Source organism: Varanus komodoensis, unplaced genomic scaffold (assembly GCF_004798865.1).
Source record: "Varanus komodoensis strain SLA01 unplaced genomic scaffold, ASM479886v1 scaffold32, whole genome shotgun sequence".
Classification (NCBI taxonomy): domain Eukaryota; kingdom Metazoa; phylum Chordata; class Lepidosauria; order Squamata; family Varanidae; genus Varanus; species Varanus komodoensis.
In genome coordinates, this window is record NW_025335798.1 from 12,372,709 (window position 1) to 12,389,035 (window position 16,327).

The 16,327-nt window shown below is 42.8% G+C and overlaps 1 protein-coding gene across 1 annotated transcript in view; it reads right to left on the bottom strand.

Annotated features, from left to right (window-relative positions):
- SLC12A8 (solute carrier family 12 member 8) overlaps positions 1-16,327 on the bottom strand; it is a 66,609-nt gene that overhangs the window by 26,061 nt on the left and 24,221 nt on the right. Inside the window, exon 5 of the mRNA XM_044438293.1 lies at positions 3,992-4,105. Coding sequence (XP_044294228.1) covers positions 3,992-4,105 — 114 coding nt within the window. The remainder of the gene's footprint in view (positions 1-3,991; positions 4,106-16,327) is intronic.

Here is a 16,327-nt window from a genome sequence, read left to right on the forward strand (position 1 = left end):
TATGATACTGCAGATTAAAAGGCATGGGCAACCATTTGGACCAGTGTGGTGTGGTCCAGTCATGTGACACTGGTTGTTCCACAGTGGCTGTCCTTCACGGATAGGAGGATGCAGCCATTGTGAACCTAGTTCATGGGTCAGGAATTCATGCAAAGCAGATAAACGTCTCCTTGGAAATTCTCCAAACTAAAGACTGCATGCAGTATATGAACACAAATAACAAGAGGAAAGGTATATTAATTTCCCTGTGCTACTGATACATGGCCATGAAAAGCAGTGAAGTCTAAAAGTTATACATATTTAAAGAAGAGAGAGGGAGCTGTGCTGTAGTCGCTGAATTACGAACATACCTAGCATTGCTCTGAGAGAGCATTTAGCATAGTGATTGTTTACACTACTACTAATGATGTAATAAATCACGAGCACTTTTGAAATAAATTACGTCTGTTAGCTTTGGCTTCTTTCCTAGTTGCCAAGAATTAGCAGGAGTGATGAACCACTTAACAACTTTAATAGTAATTTTTATTGCAGTGCTCATAAATATTCTTCCTTCCATACTGACAGATCTTGGATATATATGGGCTCTCTCCCACAGTCACTTCGGATGTTACTCTGATTTCACGTCATGCCCTAGTGTGGCATTTCGGTGGTCACCTTCAATGATTTAAACTTAGAGTGAAAATGAAATAGGAACCTGTCAAACCATGTTGGGAAACACCTTCTCACACACACATGTATACTTATTTCAGTGGCTAAAATAAAATAAATCACCAGGATGGGAGGCTTGCCTGCCCTTGCTGGCACAATGGGGATGAATGATGCTTCATAAGCAAGGGCAAGATGCCCAAAATCCACGGCTACCCAAGTGAAATAGCCAGCCCATGAACAGGCAAGGGCACAGGCAAAGGTGTGCCCTTGACACATATACTCTTAATCAGCTTCATCGTCAATTAAGGAATGCTCCATTCCTGGGTTGTTTGATGTCACACCTGAGCCTGGAACTCTAGTTTATTGTAAGGATAAATAACCCAGAGTTTACCCCAGTAAGAAACCATGGGTAGTTTCTGAGTTGTAAATGAAAGCTGATTCAAAATGTTTTTGTGGGAAGTATGTGGGAAGCCAGTGTGCTTATTCTCCCATTTGCAGCCCTGACTACCCATAATTTAAATAATACATGGGCTCTTGTTCTGTGCAGACCCGTAATTCAGCAATGTCACTAATCACTTTTGGCTAGTTGCTCAGAACTAATCCTTTGCAAGCTCGCTCTATAATCCAAGGATTCATCACTAAAAAAACCCTCTAAAATTACTATCTATAACTTTGATAAACAGCATCAAGGAAAGGTGATCTAATTTGGTTTTATGGCTATTTTATTTACACACATAGCCAGATGGAGAGGGTACTAAACCAAACCAAACCAAACCAAACCAAACTTTATTTTAATAATACTTGGTTAAACTCTAGCCCTGCCATCAGTCCTTACAGAATACAGACCAGCACTTCAGCCCAACATTGTCTACTTCAAAGAGCATTTCAATGAGTGAGAGTGCACTCTACTGCACGTTTAGACAGAAAAAAGCCCCATGACTTCCAGCATTCCCCAAACAGCACTGCTGGCTGGCTTACGCTGAAAGCTGTATGGCTGTTTTCTGTGAGAGCTAGCACAGGCTCCCACCTTAAGCCAGACAGCCCTAAGATGCAGGTGGCAAAACTGTACACACGGAATGCATCTCGGTGGACTCCTGCGTACCGAGCTGAGTGCCTGCGCACGGCCTGTCTGCAGACGGCCTGATGCAAGTGAGGCTCGCTCAGTGAAGCCAGGAACTCTGCTCTGCCAGGGCTCCTTATTATCTGGAGTGCTGTGAGTGCCTTTGGCTTCATGCAGAAGCCAATTAAGGGAACGCTTGTGAGGTGGGGCCTCCTGAAACAGACCCCCTCCTTTTCAAGGTATGCTTGTTGTGCAGGGTTGGAATATCTGAACAGAGGGATTGAGGGAACAGTAGAAGGAGTTTCCTCCAGAAATAGCAACAGGAAAAGGGTGTGACCATCGCTGGTGCACTGGGAGACGGCACTGTGCCTACTTCTGATCTAATTTACAACGTGAAGTCTAAGCAGAGTTGTGGGATTTTAAAAAACAATTGTTAACTATTTTGGATCCCTATTTTCCACCTTGCTTAGAGATGGAGTATGTCCTTTTGCAACAGGGCAGATTTGCTATATGAAATGTTTGTGCCTCTGTATTTTTCCATCGACAAGCTTAAAAATAAAGTTTTTTAGGATAATTCATGAAGCAGGGAAACAAGTTCTGAATATAACATGCTGAGGATGTGGTCTTGGCTGCCGCTGTGCTAACATGATCCTTGCCTCAAATTCAGCAGAAATGAATGGAGTGCAGAGTCAGACACCATTAAAATGCTCGGCAGTGAACAAACAGTCCCTCAACATCAGCTCATCTTGGGGTGGGGTGGGGGCAGCCATTTCAGCTGTTACTGCTGACTTCACTGAGAAAAGGGAGATGGGACAGAATACACACATTTGGGGTGGGTGGGAATCAGTGGTGGCCCATTTTACTGAGTGTATTGTATGGGCTGTACCAGAAGAATGGTGTGGCGGTTATTCAGGTTCAGTATAGCGCATAGTAACCGTCAGTGTGTTATATGGCTAGTTGACTTTGGGCTGGTCACAGTCTCTCAGCCTAGCCCACCTCTCAGGCCTGTTGTGAAGTGAAAATGGAGAGGAGGATGGCCTTGTAAGCTGCCTTGGCTCCTTGCAAGAGCAAGAAAGGTGAGGGTGTGAATGTAGTGATGATGATAAATAACTTCCCCTCCACTCCCCTCCACAATACACTACAGAGAAACCCGATGTGACAACCCAAACAGTCACATCTCCAAGCAAAGTCTGAAATGTCAGCGCTGCATTGATCCACGGAGGTGGGGAGTGAGAAAAGCACACGCAACGGCTGGGGAGACCTGGTGAAGTTTAGTGGGTGTCTGAGACGAGGTTCCCCAACAACGGGCTCGTGTGCTAAGGTGAAGCAAGTTGTCCAACAACGCAACACTGTCAAAAGCTGCTCCTGTTACAATGGGATTGCCCTTGCTATGAAAAAAGGCACGGTCTCCTGCACTCCTCTTCCGCCGCACTGCTGGTGAGAACCAGCGAAGCTTCAGAGTCAGTAGAAGGGATGGTGGGCTATTGAGAGCCCAGAAGCTGTTTCTTCACATGGCTGGAACACCAACCTTTCAGGGGAAAGAGAGTGAGTCTTTAAAAGAGATACAGTTCCTAAGTGAGGAACAGATATATGGAGGAATATATATTTGAAAGCTGAGATCTTTAGGATTCTATATCTGCATGGAAGAGTTATAAACATGGCAGTTTACCTTCCCATTAAGTATTAATTTAGGAAGCAATCCTGTTTGCCCTAGACAGAGTCTGAGAAAACTGCAGGCTAGTTCAGGCTGCTGGATCCAAGGACAGAGACAGTGCTCTGACCTCAGACTTGGGAATTGGAGCTCCAGGACCCTCCTCCTCGCAGCTGACATGGAGAGGACTGTGCTGGCTGATCTCCGATTTGGGAGAAGGGAGCTGGGAGGAGCCTGGGAGCTGTCTTGGTGCCTCTCCCACCTCCTTCTCCCCTCCTCTGAGTCACTCCAGCTGGATGGGAGGAATATGGGAGGGCAGGGCAATGGCGGCCAAGCTCTGCTGCTCCTCCCTTTCTGTGTTAGATGACTGCAAGCCACCAAGTCTGGTGGCTTATGGCCATCGTCACAGAGTTATAGCCTCATCTTATTTCTTAAGCCACTATTTGTTGCCCCGTGACTTTACTCAAAAGACATGAAACTGGAGCATGAAGGCAGAACCTAAGGAGAAAGGAAAGAAAAAAGGTATGGGCAAGGGTTTATTGTTTCTATTACTGTGGGGAGGGGGGGGAATAAAATATGATGAACTTTTAATAAAACAATATAAAATGACACCTTATAGAATTCCACAGTACCTGTAGCAGCTGGGAAGAACACTCCAAATACAGTGAAGAAGGATTCTCCTGAGCTGTAATCTGGGAGTGTGTTGTTCAACATAAGTTCTTCAGAATAGCCAACAAAACCATGTTCTGCATGTTTCAAAGGAAAAACAAGACAAAAAGATCACCTGTTCAGTATCATAACCTACCACATTCTTTACCTATGTTCTCTTTCTTTATCTTCTCCATCACATAATATCATTTCCCATTTCTGATCATCTCTGAAGATGGCCTGTTTCCGACAGTGCAGGCAGCTGTGTTGTGACTGAATCACAGGGAAAGGAGAGCCATTATACAAAGGCCATTTGGCACGCTGAAATAGCAGATATCCACTAGGCTTCCAAAATGTGATATTTTAGAAGAGGGATGGGGAATGTATAGGGTCCACATATTGGGATTGCAGCTCCCATGGTTCTTTCCCATTGGCTGTTCTGGGTAGGGTTGATGGGAGTTTTAGTCCAAACCCTTTCTATAAGCAGAAATAGCATACATGAAAAACAGTGGTATTTTCATTTTTATCAAAACAGAAAAGTCAGTAGACTCATATATTCAGAATAGTCAAATTCTGACCACCGGTGGGGCTTGTGATCTGGAGGACAGCCCAGGTTTCAGCTTCTGAGGCTAAGTCAGTAGAGACAGGAACTTCCTGGACCAGTGAGACCCTTCTGGTTCCTGGCAACACTTCATTCTGCAGAGCTGATTAGCACGATAACCTTCTTCAGCCCTCTGTAACAGAAGTGCTACAAAGATCAGGCCACAAACTCCTTCTTGTAGCCACTCCTGTCATCCCCTTGCTGCCCACACTGGCTGGAAGACGTGGTCCAGCACAATGGAAGGGTGCCAGTTCCATGTCAGCTTGTAGACCAGAAGGGTATCCTTACATTGCTTATCTCTGCCCTCAATGAACTCTCGTCCACCATGAAAAGGTTGTTGGGAAATGCCAGGTCTTTCCTCAAGCCCACAGACAACTGAGATGAACTTGAGCCCACAGACATCTGGCCAGGCTTCCAGCAAAGTTGCAGAGGCCATTTCCATCACCATGATTAGTCATCATGGAAAGAAAATGGTATCTTTCTTGATGCCTTAAACCGATGATCACTGATCCATGAAACCTGGAAGTTGGTGTATATTATTCATGGAGTCCGGAGGCAGAATATGCTATACAACTTTACTTATGGCTCCCTGGGAGGAGCTGGTTTGACTGGGTCATGCAAAACAGAAAAAGGATCACAGAGGAAGGGTAGTGAACAAGATTTAACATGGAGGTTGTGCATATAGTCAGCATGTAGTGTGCCGTTGCAAAAAATGAAAAATAACCTAACAAAATATGCAAAGACCTATAGTCCCCACTGGCTTCCTTTAGCACATGGAGTGGAAAACTCCTTGTTGCAGCCTAAATCCTAACCAGAGTACACTGAAGTGAGCAATATTTGTTTCTGCACAATTCTAAACATCGGTGTTAAAGGGAAGTGGTGCATGCACGCACGCACAAGTATTTATAGGCCGCCAAGGCCTTCCTAGGTACAAGAATCATTTGAGATATTTCAAAGCTGTTTAGTACCATGGCCTACAGGACACACCTTAGAGGTTTGGAAAAGTTTAGATTTCTGCCTAGTGCTTTGAGAACTTGGAAAATTACTTGAGAGGTGAAGCACTGCTGCCAATGTACAGTGGTTATGCGGGGTGAGCCTATTATGTAACTACCAAAAGGATATCTCCCATGCCAAGTTCCGTGAAACCTGGACTTCATTACAGATTAGTCACGTTTTGGGTCAAATTCAAGATAAAGCCAGTTCACAAAGTTAAAGCTAAGGAAACTCTGGCATGGAAACAGGATTGTAGTGTGAAACTCAACCACGCAATACAACAAAACTTGGTATTTAAACAGCAGGCATTTTAAAATGATGAATTTATAGGATAATTACACAGACTGAAAAAGAACGCGTTACTTAATTGCCATGTTCCCATTTCTTGTTCTTTAAAATACATTTAAACTTGTTGCTGTTGTCGCTGCTGGCAAACTGCTCTGGAAATACGACTGAAGTCTGGTGTAAAAACACTTACGATGTATAAATGATATCCATGGGTCATGATCGTATGTCAGGGGAGAGAGCGTAACACAGCAAACCCTCCAAATAGGTTAAAGGCATAGTCCTACGTATGTTCAGATAAAAGGAAGTCGTGCATTTCCCGGCATAGCAAGCACCCTAAGTGGCTAACCCCTTTTAAAGAAATTAACCTCCTATCATAATCCATTCAGTTCTAAATTACCTTATTTCAGGCTTTGAAAGAAATGCTTTTGCCTTTTTAATTGTTTTTCTTTTACTCGAGATATTGACATTCTAACTGCTACATCAAACCAAAAACCTCAAGAGAAACATTTGCCAGCTAATGAGAAAAGGAACTTAAATTCATCATCTCTCTTTAGGCGAAAGGAACACTGCTTGTAAGACAACAAAAGATATTCTCAAACAATAGTTGCAAAACATTGTTTCCTGCATGTGGATAAATGTAATGACAAAAAACATTAATACTTAATATAAAAAGTCTAACTTGCCCATGCAATTTGTAATAGTCAAGAAATGCCAGAATTTAAGGAGGCCTGAAAGTGACAGCCTTCCTCCTTTAAATCCTAGATGTGTATACCTGGACAGAATTGCCCGATGAAAAGGTAGCCTACCTGTGCTGAGAACAGATGCCCATGACTTGTTACCTTAGTGGTAATTCTCAGGAGGGCCCAAGACATTTCAAAACCTGAGGCAGAAAATTCCACCAGCCTGCAAATTGCTAATAACTTAGCAACCTGTAATGGTGACCTGAGCCTTCGTTTCAGCCTTCCTTATCTTTAAACAAACATTTAAAAACTGTATCCTGGTGAGACTGGACTCAGACTGCATTACGACTAACAAAGCAGTCCTGTGCATATTTATTGTTGGAAGTACACTCCATGGAGTTTGAAATTATTAGAAAACATTTTAAATAAATATGTAGTATTTTTGGACAGGCTGTATTAAGAGCTTTGCTAGAGTTATGTGATCTTATTGAAGCATTCATTAAACACTGGATAAAATGGTAAAAAATATTTATATCCGAAGCATATTTATTTGGAAATAAGCTACAAGATGAGTGACTTCCGTTAAATTAATTTTAAGAATTGCATTCAAAACCCTCACTGTGTACCCTGCAATCCCTTTGACAACTGGCATTCTATATCCTTGGGGAAAGTGGCACGACAAAAGTAGATAACATGATGGGACACGGGACACTACCCTGTGATGTCTGAGGTGCAACAAGGAACTGTTCCTGTATAATCCATCAAAAGGAGTGGGAAGAATCTTGAATGAAGAGTTGGGCTGGGCCTCAGCAATGTGATTTCCTTCCTGACTTGAAGAAATAAAGCAATCAGCCCGGCGGGATCAGGGCTTAGTTGAACACATACAAGCATCACAGCAAGCCATTCTTATTTTTTATGTATATTCATTTCATTGTATACTATCCAATAGCCATAAGGTTCTCTTTTTGTAAATAAAGTCTTTAAATTTACACTCTAGTAAATAAACCCACAAAACCAAGTAGGCCGAGAGAGAGAGAGAGAGAGAGAGAGAGAGAGAGAGAGAGAGAGAGAGAGAGAGAGAGAGAGAGAGAGACTGGGACTAGTCCAGTGAGGCTGGCGGATGAGGAACATACTCCATTGCTGGCTGGCCTCTTTCTCGGGCAAACCACTTGGTTTCTCCACAAGGCATGGAGAAGGAGAGAGGTGCTCTGCCTCGTCTGCATGGGATTCCTCATCCCTGATGGCTACCAGGCAAGTGCTTAAATACAAGGCTGAAGTATACACACTTTAAAGAGTGACAACCCTGTTACAGGTCTTTGACAAATTAAACTAGAGAGGATATATAGCCAACCTGATAGTAGCACTGGTAATGCAGCCTACCCCTTAGTTTTCCTATGCAACAGCAATTCTTCTTTAAGCGATTCTTCCATTGCTAAAATGATACTGTGGATAACTCAGTACGCACGTCTCTGGGGAGTGCAGCACAGGACTCCATCACGCAGGCCACCGACTAGTTTCTAGCTTAGGGGTGGCCAAATGGTGGCCTTCCACATGTTTCGAAAGGTTTGCAGCTCCCAACATCTGTCACCATGGCAAGGAGGCTAAGGCTGATGGGAGGTGGAGGTCAAAGCATCCAGCTGGCCACTAGGCGCCCAAGTAGATTATCGTAACAGAGCTCAAATCTCAGCCGCTCCCTTCACTCAGTCAGATAATGCAAAACATCCAGACTATGATGGGCCACGTGAAAGAATTTTTGCAAAGAGGAAACAAGATTGTAAACTTTGAAATAAATCTAGCATTAAGTATAACGCATTTACAATAAGGATATAAACACCTGGAACTGACAATGACCAAATGGCCAACAATGTTACCTCGGATGCTGAAAGAAATATGAAAAGGAAGATTCCTTGTTCAAGGACTCACTTGGTAGTGGGGAAAAAGTCCTAAGCCAAGGACCATTTTTCCAATCTGCCTTTTTGCATCTACAGTAACAATGTCAATCATTGTTGATTCTGAATTCCATCATGCCCATTCCACACTCCAAAGAGGAGCGATATCATATAGCAGAAGCTGAAGTGGTAAAAACAATTTAACAGGTCCCAACCCTAAGAAAGGCGGTTTGGCATCCTTATCTTTCAATGGAAAAGAATGTGCTCCCTCTGGCTAATGACGTATGTAGCCCAAAAGGAAACCACCACCCTTCTGATGCACTGCCTGTTTGTTCCTTCCAAGTCACTGTTTGTGGATTCTGAGTTGCTTTCCTAAACTTTCCCATTTACAGTGCGTGTGCAATACAATTTTGTCTTGATAGCGGATTGCTGAGGGTCCCACGCGTCAACCCTGTCCTGAAAGCTATACTGCAGGGTACTGGGAGAATGTATTTCAGCTTTTGCTTCCCTGCTGCCAATGTCAGTGAAGGGAGAAAGTTTGTAATTTAGGTCATGCTGCATTATTCATATTCTAAGAGACAAAAGAGGCTTCTTCTTTTTTTTTTGAAAAAGGGAGGTAAAATGTGGTGGATGCCACCCCCACCCCCAAAGCATTTGCAGGATGCCAACTCCTTCTCCAGCTACAGCACAGGAATATTCTTCTGTTGGCAATTCCAAGGAAGAAAATTGCATTCAAAAGAAAATGAAGTTGCATCTATATGGCGGAATACATGCTGTGCGTACCACAATCGGTGCAATTGTACCACACAAGAACTGAGCCCAGAACTAAGTATCCCACAGATTTTAGACCACAGTCCTACACCCATCTGCTTGAGAAGAAGTTCCACAGAACTCAAGATGGATTATAAGATGCTTCCATTGCAAACAAAACCAAAAAGATATGCTAGCCCATCACTCAATGAAAGAGCATAGGATTTGGATGCAAAGAGGCCCATGATGAATCCCAGCACCCCCAGGCAGGGCTAGGAAACATCCCTGTCTGAAACCCTGAAGAGCTGCTCTAAGTCAGTGTCTATGGACTATATTGAGCTTGACTGAACAATGGTCTGACCCAGTAGAGGGCAGCTTCCCATATTCCTGCATTCCGTATGGCTGTGTGGAAAATACCTGCTTATATAAGCCAGGAGTATCTCCTGTGGCCAAAGAAAGAGACTCCTGTGGCCTGGGGAAAAGCCAGTGTGGTATAACCATTAAGAGTGTGGGACTGGGACTCAGGCGACCTGGGTTCGGGGCCCTGCTCAGCCATGAAGCCAACTGGGTGACTTTGGGCCTGTCACAGACTCTCCGACCTACTTGACTCACAGGGTTATTGCTGTGGGGATAAGATGGAGAGCAGGAGGAGGAGAGTGATGTCAGCTGCCTTGAGTTCCTTGAAAGGAAAAGGTGGGATATAAATATACTTTCCTTCCAAAATGTGATGCTGCTGCACTGCTCTGTGCAGAATATGCTACTTGCTTCCTGGACGCAGCGAATGGGACAAGGCACTGACCTGCTGCGGCCGCTGCCCACTTGCAGCAGAGCATCCGCTCCCTCAATGCTCCTCACTGCACAGGAGGCGGCTCAGGACTTCCGCTGTGCTGCAGTGTCTGCCTGGGCCTGAAACATCATCCAGACCTGCCCAGGGGAGGCAGCTAGCAAAGCTCCTCTGAGCCAGAGTGCAGGCACTCAACAGCATGCCTGCTGCCCTCCCACTGCTCCAGCCAGCCTGCCATTCAGGCAAGGGCAGCAGCAGCCGCCACCGCCACCACCTCCTCCCATGCCCGGCACTATCCTGAGAAAGCAAATGAAGCACCCAGGCCCAGTCACAGGCCAGGAGTGAATGCTCTGACATTTTCATTCCTACTCTCCTGTCTGAGGGGAGGATTGGCAAACTCCTTCTGTATTTGGAGGAAAAAAAGGTAAATGCTCATTCACATGTATGTTGCTACAAGGAATGGTGTGTGTGTGTGTGTGTGAGAGAGAGAGAGCGAGCGAGCGAGCGAGTGGCTGCATGAAACAAAAAGAATATGCATTTGAAAAACCATGGTTCTGCCATATTGGATTTGGAGAAAAAAAATCAAGAAAACGAGTCAGATTGGAAAATGCAGGATTTAAAAATGTAGAAGGAGAAACATTGACAAAACATTTGCAAAGTTAATTGCTGGGCAGTCCAGATGGAAAATTTCTGAAGTGCAGAAAGAGATAAAAGATTAATTGAAACAAAGAAAGTAAGGCTTTAATGATGGTGCAGGAGGGTGGCATTTGATAATCATGATGGAAAACGTCAGGGCTTGAGAACAGTGAATGGAACTTTAAGATACTGTCTGCCCAGCCCAGTAAATTGACCAACTCCCATCCGATCCTCAAAGTCAAGAAGACAGGCAGAGCAGCCTATCAAAGTGGATTCCCGTTGTTTTTCTCCATTCTGAAATATCGTTTTTCCCTAACAGCCATTGTTAGGATGTCATTCCATATCCTTAGTTCCTCCCAATTGCTCAGAGAGGTCTTTCAGTCCCCACCCTCACATGAACATTTTCAAAACCACAAAAGTGGAAAGAGTAACTTGAAACTTGTTATCACCCAACACATGCCAGGTTCTGAAATACGCTCTACAAGGCAAAAAAGGGGAGACATTAAAATGAAGCAGGGAAAGCTACAGCAACATCTGATGAGTGCAACACTTGGAAGTATATTTTACATTCTTAGGATGCTCGGAACAATCAAAATGTCTAGAAATATGTCTAAAATAAACAATTTTTTAAAAAAGTAATGAAAAAGTGATGCACTTGATAAAATATTCAAAACATTCATTACTCTTTGCAACTATTGTTTAGTGCCTCTGTAGTCAACAGTCATTAAACCCTTCAAATAGACACCTCAGCTGGAATGAGGGACACGACACAACTAATTGTCTCTTCACACAATTCCTACACAGCAGCCACTTCTTTGGATGGGTAAATGCATTACACACGTGGCTAGAGTAGCCATATGTGACGTGCATCTGGCCATGCTTGCTTGTCATGCTAAGCTGCACATGCAGTGTGACATGTAAGAGAAAGAGCAAGCCAGAATCCCACTTTTCCTCTCCTTCTCCTGCAAAGCTGTGAAGACATCAGAAGTGTGTCCTTTGATGTCTGCTGAACTGCAGTTTGTAAGGCTGTTTCGTTAACATTATTTAGGCTAATCACAGTAGCTGGTACACACATCTGGAATTTTGAAAAAATGACAAGGATACTGTCACAGTATGGCTGCTATGGAGTAGAGGACAATTCTGAGTGTAGCCAATCAGAAAATACCTGTTTCACAAAAAGGCAAAACGATGAGGCTAAAACAAAAGTCACTTGCCCAAGAACCTGAATACATGACAAATGTGGAGTCTGAGCTACAACAGACTAAATCACTGCTTCAAACTACCAGTTTCCTTTCTTCGAGAATAACTCAGCAAGAATCTGTTCTCACTCCTACCAGACAAAGTCTACTTCTGCTCATGAAGTGTCAGTGAAGTTGTAAAAACGCTTTGTGTTAAGTATGCATCTCCAAAGACCAAAAACCCAAATTCAAAGCAATGGACAAGGTTCAACAGTAGTAGTGAGATTTTGGCTACATTCGACCAGTTAAATAGATGATGGAGTCAATAAATTTAGAATGCAGTACCAGCAGTTGCAGGCCTGTTGTTTTGCTGTCTAAACAAAGATTACACCTTTAAATAGTTAATTTGTCCCTTCAGCCCTTCTGCCTCAAAAGTTATGCACAGGCCTTTTATTTTAGCCATGATCTGTATTTGACATATCTACTTCAGAAATTCTGCAGGCCTCTGTAGGCCTGTCAATGTAAGCCCCCTAACAATGTTATCATTAAAAAAAGAAATATGTCTACATTGCAATCCGGAATCCAGACAATTGGCAGGTAACCAGTTAATAAATTTGTTCTCCAGACTGTTGAATAGACTGGCCTATGGTCAAGAGTGATGTCACATCAATTCAATGCACTATAATTGGAAAAATGTGGGTAGAAGCAAGCAGGGTGGCTTTTTATAAATAAAAGATTGCATTAGCACTCTCCTGCTCAGTTCACCCGTTTTGTCTACCTTGTTCAGTAGCTGAGTGGATTTCTGCTGCTACTTTTCTCAGTAGTTTTGCAGTTCAGGAATTCAGTGCCAATTTTCAGATGTGTTCCAAGCCAAAAGTGAGGAATCAGGAGGGCAAAGCCTGGAGAAGTGAGAGATTGGCTGTGTATCGCCAACTTTCTATGCACAACGTAACACATGCAATCTTTCTGCATCTTCTCTTTCAGAATTGCAGCACACCGTTTAGGCCACCAAATAGACAAAAATATTTAACAACCCTTTGAGGGTGAGGGGAAATCATCTAGTGTGTGAGGCTCCACCCAAATTCTGTACACACCCGGTTAAAGATTCCTGCAAAGAAAGAAATGCTGGCAGGAAGTTAACCTCAATTATAAGTTTTTAACACAAGATTTACCAGTTACATTGGACACGTCTGCTGTACTCGCATGCATGCTTACCAGTGGGGCTTACTTCTGCATAGGTACTGCATCGTGCCTGGACTAAGTGCCACACCGTCCGTCCTTCAGGATCAGAAACAGAGCCGTACTTATTAAACATGATGCATTAAACTGTGAATTCAAGGTAGTGTTTCCTAATAAACAGATATATTCTACTAGCATACTTTACTAAACAGTTATGTCCCTTCTCTTCTTTATAAACAGAATTAATTAATCTCAGCAACATTCTTTACACAAAACAATTCCAGGAAGAAGAATAAAAGGATACATGAATGCATTGTAAGAGCAAAATAAGCATGAAATAATGCAGTTAAGAGTCACAGAAGAGGGAGGGTCTGCTCATAGTATGCACGATTTCTTAATTCATGTTCTATATTCTTGTAGTTTATTAAAAGTTCACAATTCACAGGAAGTTACCTTATGCTAGAACTCTGCAGAAGTTACCTGTCTGTACAGTAAATGTGTATATGAGGGGCAGAACAGAATCATACTGCCTTCCCCCACCCCTGAACACTTTTTGATTAACCTGTAAAGGACCCAGTAGCAGCTGGTGCCCACTGGGGCTGGTAGGACAGAGAGAGGGTCAGATAACCAATATTTTACTGAGATTGCTGGAGGAGTGCAGGAGAACATGTGCGGTATTTGGAAGCAGTGGGGTGCATATACCTGGTCATAGGGGTATCTCTTTCCTGCAAGCGGGCAGGGAATAAGCAGGAGGTTGCTACCCCATTTGTCCCAAATATAGAACTTCTCGAAATAACCCTATGCCCAATAAGATAGCCTGGCGGCGTTTTAGAGTTCCCAGTTGGGTTTGGGCTAAACTACACCTGTGTTAAAACATGCACGATGTGGCAGATCCTAAATCCTTTTTACTTTTGTGCAAGTGTGCAGGCCCCTATCCAGATTGGGATCACCATGCATGGGTAAGAGGGTTAAACCTTCCCACTCAGGTGCTTCTCTCACCCTTCACCCTGCTCACATAGAACCCAGAGAAAAACTCAGTGGATGCTAATCAATACTGAAAAATGTATTTAGCTTCCACACATGGGGAGGAGAATTTAGTGTAGAGACCGTTAATGAGGAATGTTTAACCACCCCCACTGAAGCACAATGGTCTTGATCCAGATAAGGAGCTTGCAAGCTCACATTACATTTAGGGTCAGCTACATGTTGCACCCTTACACAGAGAGTTTGCATGCACATTGGCTATTCCATAAACTGCTGAATGCATGCAGGGGACAAGGGAAAGAAGAGCGGCCATGCTCTCACCTCAGCTCTGCGCATGCACTCACAGGACACAGCCTTACCCAACTGCATGGACAGGCAGCCTTATGGGTGGGGGGACTCTTTCCCAGATCTTTTACCCCAGATTCAGATTTAGACTGGAAGCAGAGTCTGTGCCCTTCTGTATGCAAAGCACGTGTTCTGCTGTGGAACTATTAGCTAATCTGAAAGCTTCTTCATGCCTGGTCTTGGTGGTCCCGATCCCTTCTGGAGCCTACTCCATTACTAATTTGCCACACTGCTTCCCCCAATTCACTTGTCAAGGTGCCTTGTTAACCCGGCCTGCTGTTCTCTTAACAGAACCTAAGCCCAGCTATTTCCTGAACCCACCTCATATTCTTCCTCTCTCCTTCCCCCTCCAAACTCTATGGATGCATAAAAGCCCTAGCAGAAAATCAGTTTTAATCACATGGGATTGAGGAATAGATATTAGAAACCTAAGAATACTGTTCTTGAAATAGGTGGCTTTAGAGAAGACATGTATAAATATTGCCATTGGGATGGTGTAGGGGTGAAACTGGAATGAAATACATTGAGAAGAAGAATCTGGACAGAATTCAAATCCAACACTGCTGCAAAGCATGATGATCCACTTTCCAAAAACACAATTCTCCTGGCCTATGTAATCTGAAGATGGAAAATGTGGGATGCACTCATCACTGTTTGCAGAACTCATGAAACTTTTTGCACCATGCAATGTTGGAAAGAGTGGTTTTCAGGCTGACTGCCTTGATTACAGGCATCTGTTTAACAGTATGGGCAACATTAAACGTTAACTAGGTGGTATTTTATTATGTGCTTATGCAAGGATTATAAACTTTCAAAAAGCATTCACCTTTGATGCATTTTAGTACTCAGTTTTATTTGGTAACATTTAAAAAGATGCATGATAAATTGTTAGCATTACCCTCCATGGCAAATGGTTTTCAGTTGGTGTAATTATGAGATCTAAAATAAAGGCTATCCTAACTTTATTAGATATGTAAATATCCAATTAAAAGACTTAGTAAGAAAGACAAAGAAAAACATTTAGCTTGGAAACAAAACACATGCAACAGCCATTTCTTTTTAAATCTTTCTTGCAAAATAAAACCCAGCAACAAAAATATGAGAAATTACTAACAGAACATACCCAGGATGAATTAAATATGTTCATTTATGCTATTTTTATTTGAACTCCTATGCTATTTTTAATTGAACTCCTAAAACGAATTACCAAAACAGGAGAATGAGTGATTATGTGCAGGATGCATGCAGAAAGAGTTATAGATGAATTGCCAGAGATGCTAGAATAAAAGTTAGCCAACAATAATAAGACTCTTATCGTCTTTCCCCATTCCTGTAGCGTATTAAGCAAAATGAGGCAGTGAGGTTTTGACTGTGCAACCAGGGGGTACTGGCACTGTTTTCTGAGCCTGGTATAGTACTTCTTCCTTTTGGGTATGGGCATGTGTACTAATTAGAAATCCCAAATTGCCAGAATTCTACCAAGCAGTATGCTATGATGTAGATAATTGGCAGTCCTTTATTCACAGCTTGCCTAAACGTGTGGATATGAAAGAGCACTAGAGTTGCCACCTAGCTTTTACTTCTGATGTTGCATACATCATACATCACAACATAAATCAGACGGAGAAACCGATCTTTCTCCTCCTGCGTCTATTCTGGATGTCCCATGCCTCTAGCAATAATTCAAAGCTTCCCACAGTGGATTCACCTGCCGGTGGCCTTGTTAAAAAGCTTTTTAAAAGAGTTTATCATTTTAAGTGTCCGACCTCTGCGATGTCACTTTAGTTCTTGTACATAATACAATATTTTCTGTGTGGTTGGCATGTTTATTAGTTTTACACGGTTGATATTGTTGGGGTTTTAAAATATAAAATGCCGAGATAAATCTATTTTATAGTGCATTAAGAATGAAAGGAAGGCTTTTAAAATATAAAGTGTCAAGATAAATCTGTTTTATGGTGTGTTAAGGAAGGAAGCAAGGAAGACTATAAGCAAATACTTTGCATGTTATAT